This window comes from Heliangelus exortis, chromosome 17, assembly GCF_036169615.1.
Source record: "Heliangelus exortis chromosome 17, bHelExo1.hap1, whole genome shotgun sequence".
NCBI lineage: Eukaryota > Metazoa > Chordata > Aves > Apodiformes > Trochilidae > Heliangelus > Heliangelus exortis.
Window position 1 is genome coordinate 8,414,703 of NC_092438.1, and position 20,051 is coordinate 8,434,753.

General features: G+C 40.1%; 1 protein-coding gene across 4 annotated transcripts in view; it reads right to left on the reverse strand.

Annotated features, from left to right (window-relative positions):
- The window catches only part of MAD1L1 (mitotic arrest deficient 1 like 1), a 345,232-nt gene that overhangs the window by 221,215 nt on the left and 103,966 nt on the right, over nt 1-20,051 (reverse strand). For 3 of the 4 annotated variants that reach the window (XM_071760874.1, XM_071760872.1, XM_071760873.1), the window contains exon 11: nt 19,026-19,170. In XM_071760874.1, coding sequence (XP_071616975.1) covers nt 19,026-19,170 — 145 coding nt within the window. Of the gene's footprint in view, nt 1-8,735; nt 8,815-19,025; nt 19,171-20,051 lie in introns of those variants that run through there. The other variant, XM_071760876.1, reaches the window with a different exon arrangement.

Below are 20,051 nucleotides of genomic sequence, written 5' to 3' on the forward strand. Positions count from 1 at the left end.
CCATGCAAACTGTTCCACACATGGCTCCTTTCCTTTGGTCTGCCACACATCCATCTCCCATCTTCAATAAATTCTGAGTGTTCAGCATCTCTCCTGCTGGCAACTGTATCCTATTCCCCCAGCCACAATTAGCAATAGGATTTAGTCAGCAAAGATACCAAAACAATATTGGTTTCCTCTGCTACAAGGAACCAAGTACAAGACTCTGAATTATTCAGACCTCCCCAGGCCTGGGTAACAAGCCTTTAGCTGGATCTAGACACCAGGGACAGCGTTTTCCCTGGTGTAGCTCAGATGACGTTAGCAGAACCACAACAGGGAGAAATTCAGCCTTAGGCTTATTGCACAGCAGCATTTCATCTTGGTCAGCCCCACCAGGCTTGCTAAGGAGAGGATTTGGAATATCAAGTACAAGAAAAAAAACCTCAAACACCAAAATCCCAGCGCATCTCTCGCTTGACATCCCTTTCACAGCATCTATTTAGAAAACTGTGCTAAGGAGTTGTAAGCATGCAGGGGATCACTTGTGATTTTTCAGTGTGGATGACCTTCTCCACCTGCCTGCAACTGTCTCCTAAAGGTATTTCCCTCTCCCTCATCCTTAACACTTTCACAAAATGTCACATTGATTTTCAAGGCCAAAGAAGAGCCATCTGACATCTTCGGATAAGACCATCACGTTTTCCGCTAGGAAACCCACCAAATATTAAAGTGAAAAGACTAATGCCAAGTAGATGTTTCACAAAGGGCACATGAAACACAGGAACTCTGGCCTCAGTGGCAGCCCATGGTAAGTGCAGGTCTTGTTTTGCTAAGCTAGTCACTTCCTATTTCATTTGCACATTGGGGAACAAAAAGCTGCAGGAAACAAATCTATCTTCACCTTCTCTTGGTCCTTAAAAGCTTAATTACCTTCAGTATCCTCAAACTATGTGGAGTGCCAGCAGCTGAAAAAAAACTCTTTACCTCTGTTCAACAATACAGATGTTTTTGATGGTTTTGTTGAAAAATGAAGACAGGATTCTCATTTTCCTAAGGCATTAAACTCCCTCTTGAAACATAACCTGGGATCAGTTTTATTTCATCTGTTATGCAGCAGATTTACTAAAGTGTTAAAATGAAAGATATTGAAAAACTACACAAGAAAATAATCCTCTGAAATAACGTGAAAATAGAATGGGCAAATAATAATGTAACTGGAGCAGAAAACAACTGCATTCACCCTTTGTTTGCCTGTGCTCCAAGCACCTACTCTGCCTAATCCTCCCATGAGGATGCAACAGTAGACAGACCACACCACACTCTCTGCTCCTGGGTTAATATTCCTAGTAAAACCACCACTCATTACTCCTGCAGAAAAGAAGCTTCCTCTTTAGAACAAGGCAGACAAAAAAAATACTTAAATCTGTCTATTTATCAAACTGCTTAAGATAGTATAGTGAACAAAGTATTAAATTATGCAGTGTGAGATGTAATAGAGTGAATTATATTCAGTAAGATCACACTCTTCTGAAAATATGCAGAAAGCACTACTGCTGACGACTTTCAGTTGTCAAACTACACACACACATATATTGCTCATCTCATTTTCTACTGTTTCCATGTGTGATAACATGCCCAGTGCTGACACTTCTCCTGTTCTTCCTGGCAGACCCTACATTAGCATGTAAATAGCTGGCAGATAGGAGGAAATGAAAGCAAGGAAGAGCTTTTTAATTAACTTTAATCCTCTGAAAATCCATACAGCAATCTGTTCTGACAGTTTTCTACGCGGGATCTTCTTAGGAGGTCCCTAAGAGCTGCCTGCGGATCACTGCCAGGCTAGAGAGAGGAGACACTTTTGGAGACAATATTTAGACATTTTTCTGCTATTAAATGATGACTGGTGACTGCCATCTGGCATTACCAAAGCTGTCATTAGTCCAACTCTGGATGGAAAACAAAGAGATGTCATAAGCAAGATGATAACACACTTCACACCCATCTGACAGCCAGGCCCCCACGCCTGGGGTAAGCGTGCCAGAGCTCACACACTGAGCAGCCTCCTCCAGTTTCCAATGCTATACATGCTATACAGCTGTAACCCCCTGGCCCACATTTTCTCAGCCTGTAGTAAACAGAAAATCTTTGAGGCTGAAGAGCAAAGCAATTTTGTTGTAAGAAATCTAGAGGCAACATCTCTCGAGTAGCGCACGGTCCTTCAAAGCTTGAACAGCAAAAAGGCTCAGAGATGTAAAGGTGTAAGCTGAACTCATTCCTCAGTGATTTCCACTTTCCAAATGGAATAAATGTTATTCATAATCCTCCATTACAGGAAATCTCAAATTTTGAGAAAAAAAGAAAAAAAATCTAAGGCTAACTGGAAGGAGATGCAGTGCCACAGTCTTTGGCAACAGAGGGTTGCCAATTCACTGACCTAGCAGAGGTTAGATTCAGCTCTAGAAGTGGTATCCTGCTGGTTGATGGGAGCCAGTAGATATCTCACAGAAAGGTCACTGCTACAGCCATGCCTTGGAGTGACCACTTTGAGACCATTGACTGATCTATAAACTTCCCTGAAGAGCTGAACAAAAATCAAGTTCCCTGCAGGGTGACCAGGAGCAGCTAAGAGCACAGAGCAGCCAGAAATGCAGCTCTAAGTCCCCTGGTTTTCTTCAGAGCTGAAGGAGGGAAGAGCAGACCTGAGCATCCAAATAAATTTGGGAAAGCCCTGGCTATAGCAGAGCCCAGAGAGCAGGCATTAGCAGCTATCTCCCTTGCTAAGACTTCAAAACCAATGCAAGAGCAACAGGCAGTGATGCAAAAATAAGAACCCTGAAATCCTGCCTGATGAGGTAATATAGAAGGCAAGTAAGGGCAAAAAAAGAGGACAAAGTACAAGGCGGGCATCTTTAAGGCAAATATCCAGCTTTTCTAATAATTTAATGCAGGAATGGGTCTGCTAAGTCCAAGTCAGAGACCAAAGGTCTATCAGGAAGGTCAAAGGTATAAAGTTCAACCTGCCACACAGGCTCCTTCCATCCTTTTCAGCCTAATTCCCCACAGTATTTATGGAGATATTTTAACAAACATAAATCAAAATAATGCAAACAATAAATAAAAAACTAACTTGCCACCATTACCAGAGGATTCAAAGAATAAAGACACAGGAGTAAGAAAGAGGTGCCTAGAGCAGACATACCATTAAGCAATGAAAATCTGTTACACAGCATCAGCCTACAACTATCTACAGATCTGCTTCCCCAAGCTCATCAACTGGGTTTCCCATTCCTATAATTGTGTTCTTCTGCCAGTTGAATCACACTAAGTGTACAGACTGTATGTCATGACAATTCCCCCTCCTAATTTTTTTTTAATGCTGTACTATCAAGAGTAGACACTCCACTTTATTTATCATATCACATTTCAGTGCTAGAAGATTCAGAAAATAACCAGCTTGGCAACTTCAAAAAACTTGGTTACTGATGATGCTCAGAAGAGTCTATGCTTTTATGAATATGTAAGCATGAATTTCAATAAAATGACCTTTAACACAGCAGATTCCAACTGAAGGAAATCTCTCCTGGCACATAAATTACTCACAATGAAGGTGTTCCTTCTAAGATTTACCTAACACAGAGGAGTCCTTACACATACTGATCACTAATCTCTTTAAACTATGCACCACTTCCCACAGCTTTAAGAAATCATGTTCTAATCTGATCTAAATTTTCCATTAGAGAGAAACACCATAAAAAGTGCACTTAACAGCTATGAAGACAAATAAAACATGAAATTGGAATAAGTTCATAACTCTAAGTATGATTTGTTAAAAGATTGCATTCCGACCATCTGGTAGGAATGCCTGGCACTGAATAGTGTCTGAACTATGGCCTTCAGCTTATCTGAAAGTTGATTGCTACATTTTCAATGGGCAGTTTCTTTTAAAAAAAAAAAAATGCAATAAGTTTTAAAAAGTAACAAGAAGGTGAAAAAATCCACGAAGTAATACCCCAGATAAGGTATATCAGATTTGAAATCTCAATCTGATCATAGAGAACAAGACTATCTCACCCTACATGCTGCCCACAGGTGCACATTTTAGCAGACTGATTTATTTTCAAGATAGACAGGAGTGACAGCAACTGCAATCCAGTTATACTTTTCTTTGCCTGGGAACACAGTGATTTGTTTACTCATTGCAACAGTGCTAAATCTCCTGAGATATTCAGGCGCTCGCACAGGGAGAAGACAACGAACATTTCAGAAATTGCTAGTTGCAATACATGAACTTGCAAGAGTATCTCAAATCTTTATCACCATTTGAAAGGAAATAAACCTACCAATTCCCACAGATGATTTTCTTTACATTACCAGTTTCTTAAAGATGAAAACACAGACAAATATCAAAACATCAAAAGTCGTGATGCCTGCGTAAAGTAAGGAAAGGTTATGTAAATCTAAAACATAATGGAGAATTTCAAGTAAAAGCCAAAACAATCATGAACATTTGTATTTTAAAGGTAGACAAATTTCAACACAATGAAAACTGAAAATCCCTAAACAAACTGAGATGGACAGGTGCATACACAGTGCAATTCTCTAAGTCAATCAGAAGTCAGGAAAGGTGACTCTGACCCAGTCAAGGTACAGACTCCGAAAAGAATGAACACAGGGAGTTTGCTGTATTTTTACCAGAGAACTTTGTCAGAGGCAACCAAACACTTCAAGAAATTAAGCTGCACTAAAGAGAAGATATAATAATCTCAAAGCTAGATATTCACCCAAGACCAATATAACAAAGGTGTTAACAGACAAAAGGAATAAAATTATTTATCATTAAAAATGCCTATTGTATTGGAGATACTAGACAGCAGACATGCTTCTATCTGTTCTGAAAGAGGAGATAAGGTTCTGGGAAATGAGTCACTGGCAAGGAAGTTTCACCTGAACATTAAGAAAACTATTTGAGAAGGTTCAGAATTACAAAGCAACTTTTTTGGTTGTGTGTAACAAGATAAAACACAGACAGATAAGCATAATCTTCTGTTAAAGTTATTTAAACTGAACTAGCTAACAATTCTCTAGAAGAACTCACAGGAGAGTGAACCAGTGAATGCAGGGTTTTGAAAGTCTATATAAATGACTGAGCATCCCTCAGTTTTAATCATTATGTGAGAGTCAAATACCTGGTGGTGGAAGCTGGCTACAGGAGGAGCAAACTATTCTTCCTTGCCATGGAAAGCAATCAGCAGCAGGCTGCACTGGGGATTAGAGCCAGAAGTTTCATTCAGTATACTTATTAGTGTAGAAAAACAGGGGCAAATAGCAAGATGTGTGCTGACAACATAAAATATTAATGTTAGCAGAGACCAGAGACAAGGCTAAGGCATTCTGGAGCTCCTAAAAAATAGTAATGAGGGAAAAGCAAAGGCTTATAAGCAGACTGAGCACGTACAAATGCAAGTTAATGCAAAGTGGAAGGAAAAATATATTAGATTTCACGCCGTGTGCACTCATAGCAGCTTTTAAACCACAGTCTCCTAAGCATTTGATTTGGATGCTCTTTGGAGCTATGACATCCCTATGGACATGCCAGCCAGACAAGGCCTGCAGAGAAGAGGGAAAGGATTCCAGCCTGTGCCTACAAACCAGGTAACAAGCTCCACAAACAAAATCATTTCAGCAACACAGCTGCAGGAGCAAATTAGATCTGTGCTCCAGGTTCTCCAAAATTATACTAAATGCTGTCAGTGTATGACAAGAATCAGCATAGGTAGAAAACCAGTGAAATGCTGGAACATAGTGGATCAGGCAGTGTCAGGACTTACATACACACATGGTACTGCAAAGGACTTGCTATCTGGAAGAAGGTCATTGCCCCACATGTGGACACAGAAAACTGGAGGCTGCATTGTGAGACTCCGTGAAAACAAATATTCACACTAAGAAATGTAACAAAGTTTTACCAGCTCTTCCACAGAACTTGTGTTTGACTTGGGCTCAGGTCTGCAGTCATTTCATTTGAGTGTCTTGGTTCCAGATTCTCCTTTATAGCTTAGATAAGAGTGCTGCTCTGTCTCACAGGAATGACAGAAGGAAAAATACAACTCTAAATATTGACTGCTGCTAAAATATGAGTGGCAGTGCCATTCAGGTTCCCAAAATAGACTGTATTTAACCTTCATTAGTTGTTAATAGCTCTCCTAAGTCTACCAATCATTGATATACAGATATTTATAACACATTTAAATCCAGATCAAGTCCCAAGACAAAAAAGAAAAAGGACAGCCAATGTAACAAGATTCCTCCCCCCAGAGTTTCTTATCTCTACATCTTGAGGGGGAAAAAATTGCAAGGAAAAAGAACTCATTGGTCTGGATGAATAAACCTTGTATGTCCCAGAGCTCTCCCTGGGGAAAGCAGTAATCTTACTTGTTACAATTGAACAACATAGCAAAATGAGAAGATACCATTTTTCTTAAGTTGTATTTGTATGACGAATTTACTTTTAATATGCTACAAGAAAGCCTAATAAAATTAAAATTCTATTACAAATCAAAACTCATTGGACATCCATTCATTTGCATGGAGGCATAACCACGATCCACATGCAGAGCCACAGTCGAGGAGGAAAAGCTTGCAGGTTCTATCAGCTGAGGAGTGTCCAAAATACAGCAAATTCTCCATAAAGCAAACAAAGTATGACCCCACCTTCTCAGAAAGCCAGGGTGGTTTTGGCAAGAGACAGATTCAGAGGAGTCAATTTCAGCTGGTCCCACACATTGTTCCTAATGCCAGGGAGTGAACTCTTAACAGAGATCATGACTCAAGATGCAGAGGATCTTCAGAACCACAGAACTCACTAAGCCATGTCCAGGCAGGAAGATATGAAGGTTTATTACTTCTGCCTGTATTTGTTTCATTTGTTATCTGAAGGAAAACATCAGATTTAGAACATATGTTTCACAGCCCTCAGCTTGCATAGGTCTCTAGAGACCTAAACTACAAACCTGGCTATTATTTACAGATGTTCAGCATCCTATTTAGGATATCTTCATAGGATTCAGCGATTCTCTTTTTTCTTCTCTTTTATGCTAGTTAAAAGCCAATATTAGAATGCAAAGGCTACAACCATAGCCTGGGGTTAACACCACACATGACAAATTCATGTGCATAGATATTACATAAGAAACCCTTTGGCCAGCACAAAAGGAGGGCAGGTTAAATAGCTCTCGGGATTTTTAATGATTTCTGTGGTAGAAAAGATTTTATTTAAAGCCTTCAAAGCGTGACAAGCATTCTCCTCTACAAACAACTCACTGAGCTACCCGTGAACTGTCCCTCAGTGACAGTCACACCACAGGGAGAAAGCACAAGGACAAGCAGAATCAGAGACTCCACATCTCTTGTAGCTCACACGCTCCAAGAAGAAATGGCTACAAAACTAAGTGATGCTTTTCTGCTAGGGAGCAGAGAGGATTATTTAGAAGCATATGAAAGGAGGCAGCACTCCTGCAGAAGGCAATCAGATCACCAGGGCTGCTCTGCACAGCTGTGCCTGGGTGGGAAACTGAGGCACAGCAGGAGGAATGTGCAGCTACGGATGTTCCCCGCTGTTCAGGGAGGACAAGTAATGAATGGCTCTGAGAAAACTGAGAGCTTTGTGGCTTTAATCTGGGAGGGAAAGGGGAAAAACAGATAAGCTGCTTGGTATTATGCCAGAAGCAAACAGAAGTGCCAAGATTTAATTTAAGGGACTAGCAGAGTGAACCAGAGGAAGGAGAGAAACTTCCAAGGGACCCTTCAAGCATGGTGGTGGCCTGGATGGGGACTCTTGTGTGTGGAATGGGTAAGAGGGGAGAAGGGTGATGGTGGGTTAAAACAGGGTTACAGTGGGTTAAAACAGAGTGGGAGACATGTTGCTGGAGTAAGCACTGCCACTTGTTCATGTTCACTCATGCAAAAGGTCAAAAATTATCTTGTAGTGTTGTTTTTCTTTTTAAAAAACAACTTAGAGTGGTTCACAAACATTTTTTCCCCCAGCACCAAACTCTAATGTATGCTATCTTAATAAACATCTTCACGTTAGAGAGGGATAAAAGGCATTTTGTTCTGATTTCATCAGATTTCCTGAAATTGCTTTTTTCTTCCTACCTTTTTTTTCTTGCCATTCAGTTGTGGTGACCCTCACAGAAGGATAATGCAATAATACTTCTGACAAGGTCAGCTTTCCAATAACTTTGCAGATGGCATTTCCCAATGACAAAACAAGCACAGCTTTTCTTCTTTTGTAATTAATATAATAGAAATGTCAGCCTGGAAAGTTGATCTCCAAAGGTAGTATGTAATCAACAGAAAATTAATTTTTTCCAAGCTAGAAAGTGTTTCCTTATCTGTAAAGCTGAAAATACATTTACACAGTAGAACCACTGTTATAAGAGCAAAATATAAAATTTCTGAAGCTTATGTATGTGTCTGAAAAGCCAGCGACTGGGGAGAAGAAATGTTAAACTGCTTAGATTGCTAATTCAGCCATTAGATCATTTTGAGAACTGCACACTCATTTTGCAGATTCATTTTGCACACACTCTGTATCTGCACAGAGCTCTGGGAACACACCTAAAGAAACACTGCTTCACAGCCATGCTTCTCTTTAGCATAATCATGTGTTTAATGCACAGAACGAGCCTTTTCAGCTCCTCTCCCACCTATGTAAGCAAATGCCAACAGTTACTGGTTGGTCCTGGACTTACCAGTAACTGGTGTGTCTCCCATCTGAGGTGCAGAAAAACTGGGGCAAGAGCAAGGACTCTTCCAACTCTTCCCAGTGGAAGGCAGACCCTGCTGCTCAAAGAAAGAAAGGAAATAAGGGAATCTCATCTCCCTAAAAGAGGCACGTGGAGGGGACGTGGAGGCATTCTCCCACAGAAGCTGAGCCCCTGGGGCTTTGGACTCAATGGATTCAATCTACCTCAGTCCAACCCTACGTGCTATTCAGTCAGGAACATCAAAGCTCTACCCAGGATCTGCTGCTTGTTGCAGTCTTTCCTTCAAATGCACACAAGGACAAAGAGCCTCGAGTCCTGTCATCCAATTCTTTCCATATTTAGTTTTTACAGCTCCTTACAGGTACTCAGGACAAGCAAATATGAGCTTCAGAGTGTCATCAGCAGGGTAGGGAAAAGTGAAGAGAGGATTCTGCTCTTACATCTTGGATAGAGCAAAAGAGGGGGGAAGGAAGAGCATTCAGCTGCAGCAAAACAGATCTTGCAGTTACAGCATGGGCTGTCACAGCAAACCAGCAGAATGCTAATTATTCTGTGAAAAATTTTTGCCATCAATGTCAAACCCAGCCCTCCAGGTGTTCACAGCTCCTCCACCCAAAATGAGCACAAACTTTCTCAAACACTTGCTGAAAAATCATCAGTTTAAAAATGCTTTCTCCTTCAACTCCTTTCACTTCAACCACTTCATCTCAATTCCTTACACACAGTCTTAGATAGTAACAGACAACTAAACAGGGTGAAGTCTCCACTTCCCCCAGTATTGCACACAGGAGCAAGCCCCTGGGATGCACAGGAGGAAGCACAAACTTCAGTTCCTATGGACCCAAGACAGCAGCAAGCAAAGTGACACCTTTCCTGGAATCCTTAATTCTTTTTCTTCACTACCCAAAGAAAGTAAGGAGATGTGGACACAAATACAGACAGACATATATAACAATTGCTCTGGCTCTGCTTCCCTACACTTAAAAAGTAGCTTGGACACCCCATAAAGTTGTAGAATCTTCCTACATACAACCTCTGCAAATCCTAAGACTCTTCATAAAAATAGTTCTTCTCCTGCCAGGAAGGAAATTAAACATCATCTGGGTGTAAAAAGTGTTACCCTGTTTTCCTGTCTCATGTTCACACTTTGTCTATAAATCCCCTTCCAAATTCCTGACTGAAAAAAGGCAGTGATATTTCTGGGGAAAACCTGAGGCTCTGGATTCATAGAGAGAAAATTAAGCTTTAGTTCCTCTACTGTCCCAAATTGCTTCCAGCTCAACAGGAAAATTTTATGACTAATGGTGTTCCACAGTGCTTGGTCTAGATGTCCCATCCAACACAAAAAAAGTACCAGATGTCATTTACATTGAGAAACTGGGAATGTAATAATTTCATTCACGACCTGAAACTAGGCTACATCTCCAAATTTCCTGTAGCTGATACTAAATAATGTTGTCTCTATCTGAAATGATACCCAAGCAAACGTGCTTACAAAATAGGGAACATTTCATTTTTCCTCAACACAACAAAATCACGGGTCAAAGACCATTTCCATAATGCTTTGAAAAAACTTATTTGACTTCTATATATTCATCAATTTAAGTAATGCTTGACCTGAGATGTTGTGAAAATGCATTGAACAAAATTGTTAGTACTGCATGATATTGTGCCAGGAGCAATCCAAAACTTTAATTCTCCAGACAGTTCTTCAGTTTTATATAGATTTTGGGTCTTCATTTGAAAGGATGCTCTGAGTGACTGGTGTCTGAGTAGTGCAGCTGTTCTTACCAGAGGCTCACATCACATGTTGAAATAATCTACTGTGCAATTACTTAATTATCTCTCTCTCCTATCCTTTTAAAAAAATCCACTGCAATTCAACTTGAAGCAAACCCAGTTAATCCAGTTTTATGGCTCAGAATTAAAACAGAGAGAAGTCAGAGATTCAAAGCTGCAGTTCTTGTGGCAAAACCACCATTTGAAGAGGCACAGATATTAATGCCTCGAAACCATAAGTATTTGAGGAACAAAAGAATGCAAAAAACCCCTTTTTGTGCAGCTTATCCCAACTATTTCAGTCTACTGTTCAGAAACCCTAAGTCCCTCCTGCTGTCCCTGGGTTCTGTCCAAGCCCATCCTGAGCTTCCTCACCCAGCCACCTCTTGCTGTTTGCCTTTCCCTTGCTTGCAAGGTCCAGTAGTGAGGTTTTGTTCTGCCCAACTTCCATTACCAAAAACTCCCTCACTCTACCCATCCATCTTCCTGCTTGCTCCTCTGCCACATCTGCTTGACCACTCTTCATAATTGAGGGCTGAGAAGTTAAGGAATAAATGTTATAGCACCTGTATCAAGAGAACTATAACTTTGAATTACTTGACCTGGGTGAGTTTAAATTCTCAGCCATAACATTGGATTAACCTAATTTCTTTTTATTGAATACTTTACCTTTAGAAGTCCTACGGTCCAGTCTCTCAAAGAAATATGAGAACTGAAGGTCAAATAAATTATTTTAGGGATACATTTCTAATCTAACCTCTTAGCATTGACCATTAATATCTAGTGGTGGTAGGGCAAAGCAGAATCCAGACACTATTCTGGGGAAAAAAGATCTTATTTCTATAGCCCTTCAAAAATACCTCATAAAATAACACAAGACTTTTAACCTTGCTGTATATTCTGAATAGTTCTAAAATGTACAAAGACTCCCTAAACACCTTGCTTAAATAGAAATTGTCAGACACAACATCAATAAGAACACAGAAGCTGTCCTTGTGCCTCCACCTCTAAAATATCAGATCCAGAGATAATGAACACTGTATTTTTATCATTACAAGGTTTACCAGATACATAAAAAGGCACGAGAAAGAATTACACAGAACTGATTCCCAAAAAAAATGCTAAGATAATTTTTATGAACTCTTTCATGCTTCTATAAGGGAAAGGGAAGCAGGTCCACAAGTCAATTCATCTTCTGCCTCCAGGCTGGTCATTTGAAGCCAATGTTCACTATTTCCAAGCTGAAAGCCCTCAGGTGACTCAGCTCTACTCTAACAAAGCAAATCACCTTCATCCCTCTGTGGGACAAACTCCTGTAGGTATCCATACAGGTACACAAAAAGGTAGAATATTCAAAGTCAGGGAAAAGGCAAATTTATCCACTAATTATGAAGAATTAAAGCAATGCCAGATGAAGAGCAAAAGATCTCACTGGAGAAGATCCAGTGGGAAGCAAGAAGGGAAGTGCAGACCATGCTCCCAAACATCTTCAGTGCACACAACCAGGGAGGAAATTTATCTCAGATCCAGAGATCCCTTCAGTAGATCCAGACTGACAAGTGAGAAACTAAGGGAACTCTTATGCTTTGAAAGCAGGATATGGAAGTGAGGACTCAGCACCTCTGCTACTTTCTTCATTGGAGAAAATGTGTGGAGTAAACCTAAAAATCAGGCAGTGTGAAAACCCAGCACTTGTCTGGGAGCCTGGGCCAGAAAACACCTATTTCTCCTGTCTTTCAGAAATCTGCAACGCTCAGCTGAGAAACGTTGCTGTTTTCTGGTTTAATTTCAAGATAATGCCACCTTCCAAATGGTCTTTGTGCTTCAATATTTTACAGCCAGTCTCTTCTCCAAACACATCGATTTCAGCTCTCCTCATTCATTCTTCACAGAGAGATTCTGCAATTGTATTAGCAAATGATATTAGCAGGCCTCACAAAACAGCCTGTTTCAAAGGAAAATGCCTTGTACTCACTATATTCAGGAAGACAATTTCCATCTGCTTAATATAGTCATGATATTTTACTGAGGTAATTATACTCTTAGCTATCACTAACAATTAAACCCTTAGACTGAGGTTGCCTAATAAAGGTCTCAAAATAAATAACACATTCCAAACACAATATTTTAAAATGTCAAGCATGCAAATAAAATCTTGTAATGAACATAATGAAGCATCAAGTTTAAATCAGCACAAAGTTAGTCTGACATTGTACAAATCCCTGCAAAAAAAAAAAATAAATGTTAGAGTATTGTAGGATTTTGATCAGCACAGTACAGAAAGGGCAGCACAGGCACTGCAGATGAAGCCATGTCCTTAAATGCTGTCACCAGTTTATGAGAAAAGCAAGGTGAAGCCACCAACACTGTTCTACAGCTGCAGAGCTGAGTGACAAGTTTAACAGTCAAGAGTGTAGAAACTTACATGAAAACTGGAGTCAGACTAATCCATTGTAATGTAAAGCAGACAAATTAGAGGGTTCAGACAAAGAAGGAAAAACACTCTCAGACTCTGAGGTTCAGAGACACTTCAGATCAGGTCAATAGATCCTAGAAAGCTTTTACATATGGAATGGGTGAGCATGGTTTAAAGGTCTTTACAATGCAGTCAGCAAGATGAAAAAACAAAAAAAAACGACAGGGAAAGTGTTGTGAGAATAAATATTTGCAGAATCACACATTACAGGCAAAGAGAGGTATAACAAATGACCTCCAATGCTGCCAACATGCTCCTGAAGGTGCTTAGGTGGATCAAGACCAAAACATGACTCAGTAAGTAACTAGAAGTAGACTCAAAAAAAGTCAAAACAAATTTGGGTTATACAGGGAAAAAGAACCCTTCAATGTTAAACCCTTCTAGAATTCTCTTTCCCTGAAGCATTTTCACCTCACAAGGCACAAATCTGTCAGAGCAAAAAAAGCAAATACAAAATATTGTAGTTCCTCAATCCCAACACAAAACCTCTACAGCAGCAGCCATAAAACCCCCAGTCTCAACTTCTCACAAAATTTAACACACTTTATCCAGTAACCCAGACACTGCTGAAAACCAACCCAACACTCCCCACCCTGCATCAGACTGAGCTTGAGAGCAACATAACCCCAGCTAACCACGGCGGTAGAATTTTTGTAAAAATCTCTACCTCATCTCTGACCTGGCAGTCCTCATCCTTTAAAGAAAATCCCCTACAAGAAAAGCATGGGAATTAAAATTCATGATGTTATAACATACTAAAACTTAAAATTCAGCAGAGAGCCCTTCAAACCCCCTGAACTCCACAGGCAGCAATTACCTCTTGCTCTTTGTCCCACAGCTGTTATCTTCTCTCCCCCCTTGCTATCATCTCCCTAACTACCAATCACCTTTCCTCTGAAATTATTTAACTGATTAATATAATCAGGTTGAAATTAAAGGAGACTGTGCTCAATCTAAAAGGCTGGTGAGTCTTTCAAACACAGAGTGCCTTGGTCTCCCCTCTTCTCAAGCACACAGGATGATCTGGTAAATACTACCTAACCCAACAAAACTTGCCTTGCTGAATCACAGAAGAGGTAGCAGGGGAATTACTGTAAAATGTATTTATTTGCAGATATAAAATAAAGAAGCTGTTACGTGTTTAGAAATATCTAGGAAGGGGAGACACAGTGAGCAGAGGTAAAGGGTGAGGTTGGCAGCAGGTGATGGTGCACAGCTGGTGAAGCACAAGTGATGGTTCTGTTTAATTGCACACCTGGAGTCACAAAGTGGACTGAAGGAAGGAAGAAGCATCATACCACAGCAGCCAGGGAACAGCATTTGATATTACTTATAACATAGAGGAGTGGCTCAATTCTGTCCTGAAGCTGTCTGTGCTACCTGGACACAGAGCCCAGGGTATGACAGCCAAAAGAAGGTCTGTTGTAAAGCAGATGTTTGCCAGTGTGGCTGTTTTCACTGCTACCAAGTGCAATATTTAAAGATAATTTTTTATATATATCCCAGGACAAGAACTCATTCACCTTCTTCGCTGAACCCCCCCCCCCCAGAATTTCCTTTCTTGTGCTTTAAAATCCTCTATCTCCTAAGAAAAAACAGAAGCCAGGACACAACGTGACAGAGAAACAGTCAGCATTATTTTAAATCTTTACTGATTACAAAACAAAGCAGATGGCAAATCAAGTCATGAACTCTGCATCTGCCATGCTTAATGAAGGGTTTAATTACCTACTCCCATTTCTGATGCATCTTTGCCATTCTCAGCTCTGGGAGTCACTTACAGACTTCACACTGACTCTTGTAAGGATATCTCCAGGAACATGTGCTGTGAACAGTCAGCTGGTGTTGGTTAATCAATACTTCAGCTTTTATGGTGATGCCCTAAATGATGTCTCAATGGAAGCAGACTTCCTATCAGATCACATAATCTGGTTGAAAGCTCAGAAAAGAAAATGGAATTTTTCAGCCTCTTCTCCAGGCTGTAAAGTACCCAAAGGCAGACAAATGCACAGAAGGGAATTAAACACAGCAAAACAACAGCATCCAGTCCAACCAGATTAATTTGTTCAGTGCATTATGCCTTATTCAAGAGCAAGGGATGCAATAAGTTACAAGAAGTAACAAATCAGGCTTCACATTTTGAGTTCTTGTGTATGCAAGTAAGCAAGAGCTTTCAGTGAAGGATCACACACCAGCTGTGAGGAAAGAGGGCATTTGGTCTTTGGTCAAATCTGCTGCATGTGCTAAAGGCTGTTCCTATTCACTCTGCAGCTTTCTGCAGAGTCCACAAGTCCTGGGCACAAAGGACATCATATTTTTTTTAAATCACTGAAGTGCATACATGTAGGAGAAGAAGCTGGCAGGTCTGAAGAGAACAGCAGTTAAACAAATATAGCCAAGATCTGATCACAGCCAAGTAAAGTCACATGAGAGGTGGAAGTGAAAAGAGCTTGAACTCAGATAAGGATTTTCAGAAAGGATTTTCCATTTTGGGACAACTACATGTCATCTAAAATTTCTGAAATGGAATGGTAGTAAAATGGCTAAAATTTTAGCCATTCAGTAACAGAATTGACTGTTATTAATAAGGCTACTTCACAAAGACCAAGGGTTGTGTGCAAAGCTCTAAGAAAAGAGAAATACTCACAAGCTTAAGGAGAACATAAAAGTTAAATACAATCTGTGTAGGTAAACATGCCATTCAAAGCCAAAGTAAAACAAACAAGAAAAAGGGCAAAGATGGACTTTCCCCAGCATTTCAGATATCTCTCACTACTGCTGTATTGGAACTACCTCAGGTAATAAAGCAAAGATTAAAGATTTCCCTAAAACTCTTAGCAAAGCCAAAGCAAAAAGACAGCAGAACAGACAGTGAATTCAGACAAGAGAATTCCTAACAAAGCAAGTGAATATATCCCTTCAAACATCAATTTCTTTTTCATCACCTTAAATGAATAGAGACACACTCCAGGAGATACCTTCAAGCCATCAATGTCTGAAAAACTCTAGGGTGTCCAAATACAGTCTTATATTTCACTGAAAACATGCAGATCAGAAAATTTAAGCACTGCCCTGATTTAGAAACACATAAGGGAGAAAGTGACCAACTCACAGGTTCTAAGCAGCAGTTTATAAAACAACAATAACCAGGACACAACTTCTCCACCAGCCCCCTGTTAAAGGGTGGAACCAACTGCACTAATATGACAAAGATTGGAAAATGCTGTTCTTGAAGGAAGACAGATTGGCAGTGACTCACCCAACTATCTTAGAGTGACATTTGTGGCAATCCCAACCAGTAAACCAACTGGAAAGGCCCAAGTAAGGTCAAGAAAGCTCAAAAGAAGTAAATGAGGCGAGGAAGCAAGCAATGGAGGGAGAAGTTAAATGCACTGAAATGGAAATATGAGATCAACCAAGAAAGATAGAGACTGTGGCAAGCAGAAAATGAACAAGACTGAACGAGTGGGACAGGCGATCTCTGAAAGCCAAAAAATATTGCTTGAATCTCCAGGAAAAAAAAATCAATAGCCATAAAAGTAAGCTGAGAAGGAATCAGATTGGGAAAGCAAGTGCCTCCTGAAGAGAGTATGTTTACTACTATATTAGGGACTGCTGTTACCAAATAAAGAACAGTTTATCATTTTCTATTGATCTTTTTAAACATATTCAAGATCCGAGACTTCCAGGTTACAGTTTGAGCCTAAAGAAAGGAAAGCTGCTCCTGCATTCAGCTTGCTCTGTTACACACATCTGATGCCTTTCAGTCCTTATTTGCTCAGCACACAGGAACGGATTCACTGTCCTACGAGAGGGTCAAATATACACAAATGCCAAAATCACACTATCAATAGCAATTCAATCATTATATATATATATATATAAAATAGTCTTCCCCAAATTAAATTTTCACAGTCCTATTTAACAAGACAATGATTCAATAGAGAGAGCTCATCTTTTCCATTCCCAAATTACATAGAAGCACCCTGTACCACTGATGCCACTAATTAGATGATTAAATACCATTCTAGGTGATATGCTTTCAATGTAAAATAATTCTTTTTAACAGGCAGTATATTTGATCAATCTCATTTTAAATCACAATATCATACTTTTTTAATTAAATGAAATTCCTTCTTCTGATTTTGCATGAGAAGAGAAACCAGCAGGAGAAACAGTGCCAAAAATAGATTGTCCAAGTACCACAATACATGTACTTCTTCACAAAGGACCCCTAGCATTCTCTGGATGGAATATAAATTTTCAGAGAACAGCAAAGGCTTTATTCCTTTAAAACAGGTCTGTTGAGGAATCATTCAGCACACTGAAAACTTCCACTGTCAAGATTGAGGCAAGTTTATTTACCATGGTCCGATGATGGACATTTCCAGCTTTTCCTTTATTCCTCTTCAGGGGGGTGATAAGAAGGGGAGCAAACAAAGGAAGGGCTCTATCTTTTGATATAAATCAGGGTCCGATCTGTTACATGACAAAGTACTGCTGTCTTTTTGTCCAGTACTCAAAGTAATGTAATTTTGTGTTCTACAACAAAACAAGTTTCTGCTGAGGACTGGAAGTAAGTTAGCAAAGGGAATATTTTTAGAAGCCATCTGAGAAACTTCCTTCAGGCTTGAGAGGCCCACTGCAATACTAGATAGCTGAGAAGGTTGTAAAGGAAGGATTTGTATCAGGTTCAGTATCTATCAGTGTCATATCCAGCCATACCAGTACCAAACCAGAACTGGATGGAGGGCTGTCTCTTGCTGTGGGGATCAGAAAGACTAACAAGGGATGTTTTTTCTCTTTCCATGGAGAGGATTTGGTCCATTCACCTGACTGCAGTGCCTGCCTCAGTGTGAAGCAGAAGGAACTGCTGTCACTTTTCTCATCTCACTTGACTCAGTGGCATCAAATTCTGCCAGCAGAAGATCTGATAGAATATCCTCTTGTAATGTGGTTGCTTCCTTGCTTCAAGAAGCCCTGCTTACTGCACCACATATCACAGCTTCTTTGGCTCAGCAGTGACATGGAATTATACAGAATTGGGTGTAGCACAGTTAAAACCAATCCAAATGCTTTTGTTGACACTGAAAATTAAAGCCTAAAGCACCAACAACAGAACAGCTCCTATCCCTATTGCTCAGGCACTCCCATACCAGCATCTTTCTTTCCTGTACACAGTGATGTCCCTGGCTCCCTGTCACATGCTCTAACGAGTTGTGTCTGACCTTACACACAAGTTTACTTATGTGAGCAGCTGTGTGATGGCAGGGAGATTGCTCAGATGAATGTAAGTTTTGTAAGGAGTATTTTTGGAAAGAGAAGTAAGTATCATTCTGACTATAGAGAATTATTATTCCCTTTGGGGGAAAAGCACTCTCGGACTTTAATATAAAGTTTTCAATGCCCTACAGGCTTCAAAATTATTGTATAGAATTTCATCACGAGACCATACCTGATAGAGGATAATGCAGACTTCTCTGATATATACTACAGAAAGATTCTTAAGACGTATTTTCAATTTACTGGTCTAGTGCCTGTCATTACATTTGAACAGACTTTCAGCCTAAAGAGAAGGTGAATCTCTTACTCTCTGTAAATTGTTTTTCCACAGGAGCAGTTGACAAGGTGCCGTCATTTCATTCTCTTTAGGAAAAGAGGCAATGCAGCCAAAGCCATTATAAAATTCCCTTCAGTGGCTCAAAACACTCTGGTGAGAACATGATTCAATTCCCTTCCCTCACACATATGCCAAGCCTGAGACAAAGTCACATATCACCACCACAGCCTAAGCCCAGATGGGGGGAACACTAGCAAAGCCTTAGGATGTACTTGGACTTGTATTCAAAATGTAGCCCTAAAGACAACGTTCCTGTCTCTTACAGCACCCCCTAGGCAAAGACCCCACAGCAACTGTGTAGGACCAGTCAGGGATGGGAACAAAGAAGAGACAGCAAGAACTGTACCTGAAGGAAAGAAATAAGGACACAGACTTTTCCAGACATGATCTAGACACTCACCTTAGTGAGCAGCAGCACCCGTTTCTGCAGCCGCCTGACCAGCGCTTCATGCTGCTCACGTTTCTTCTTCTCATCCAAGAGCTGGCTCTGAACCCGTAGTATTTCTTCCTGTAACTGCTGTCGGGCCTTCTCCAGTACCCGGGCACTAAAAAAAAAAAAAATACAGACCTATAAAAACTTGATCACTGCCTCTAAGTCAGACAGATCAGAAAAATCTGAGAGAAGAAGCATCCCCATGATACCAGGACGTTGGGGCTGGTGACATTGCAGTGAACCCCTGGAAAATGAGTACCTGCAGCCTCATTATTAGGTGTTCTCAGGAAAAAAGAAGACAAAAGAATTATCCCAGTGACAGCCTTCTTGTTCAGCACCAGACAATTACAATAGTGGAACCTCACACTACAAAGCATTTAAATAGTTGCATACTATTCAAATCATTTTGCCTTTGAGAAGATGCCTTACTTTCAACAAATGATGCACAATCTTGGGTTCTACTGTAGCTTTTAATCTTTTTTTCTAACAAAGTCAAAGGGAAATTTAATATGATCAGCTTTGACAGACAGGTAATACTCAGCAAGTAATTATAGCCACCACCTGCACTCTGCTCTTGCCAGCAACCTATATTGGAAGAGAAATGTCTTCTGAGGCCAGGTGATTAGCTCTTCTTTGGACATGATTCTTAATTAAGCCAGAAGAGCTTGGTCCCTCTTCTTAGCTCTCCTTGCAACATGATGTGATGGCATATAATTACCCACGTATTCCTGGAGCTGATCTCAATATGTGTCCTTCAGACACTCAGTCTGCTGCTGGGACACTAATGGACAGCTGGTTCCAATGCAGTCATGAAGCAGCTCATCACAGATCAAGTATGCTGACAAAGTACTTGATCAATATTAAAATAAGAGTGAAATAATTATTGTGATGGTTGAGTCAGTTCATAATTTATGTATAACAAGTTTATCCTCGACTGTACAAACTTAAGTATTTAAAGAGTGAACAGGACATGTAAAAAAAAAGGATAGCAGA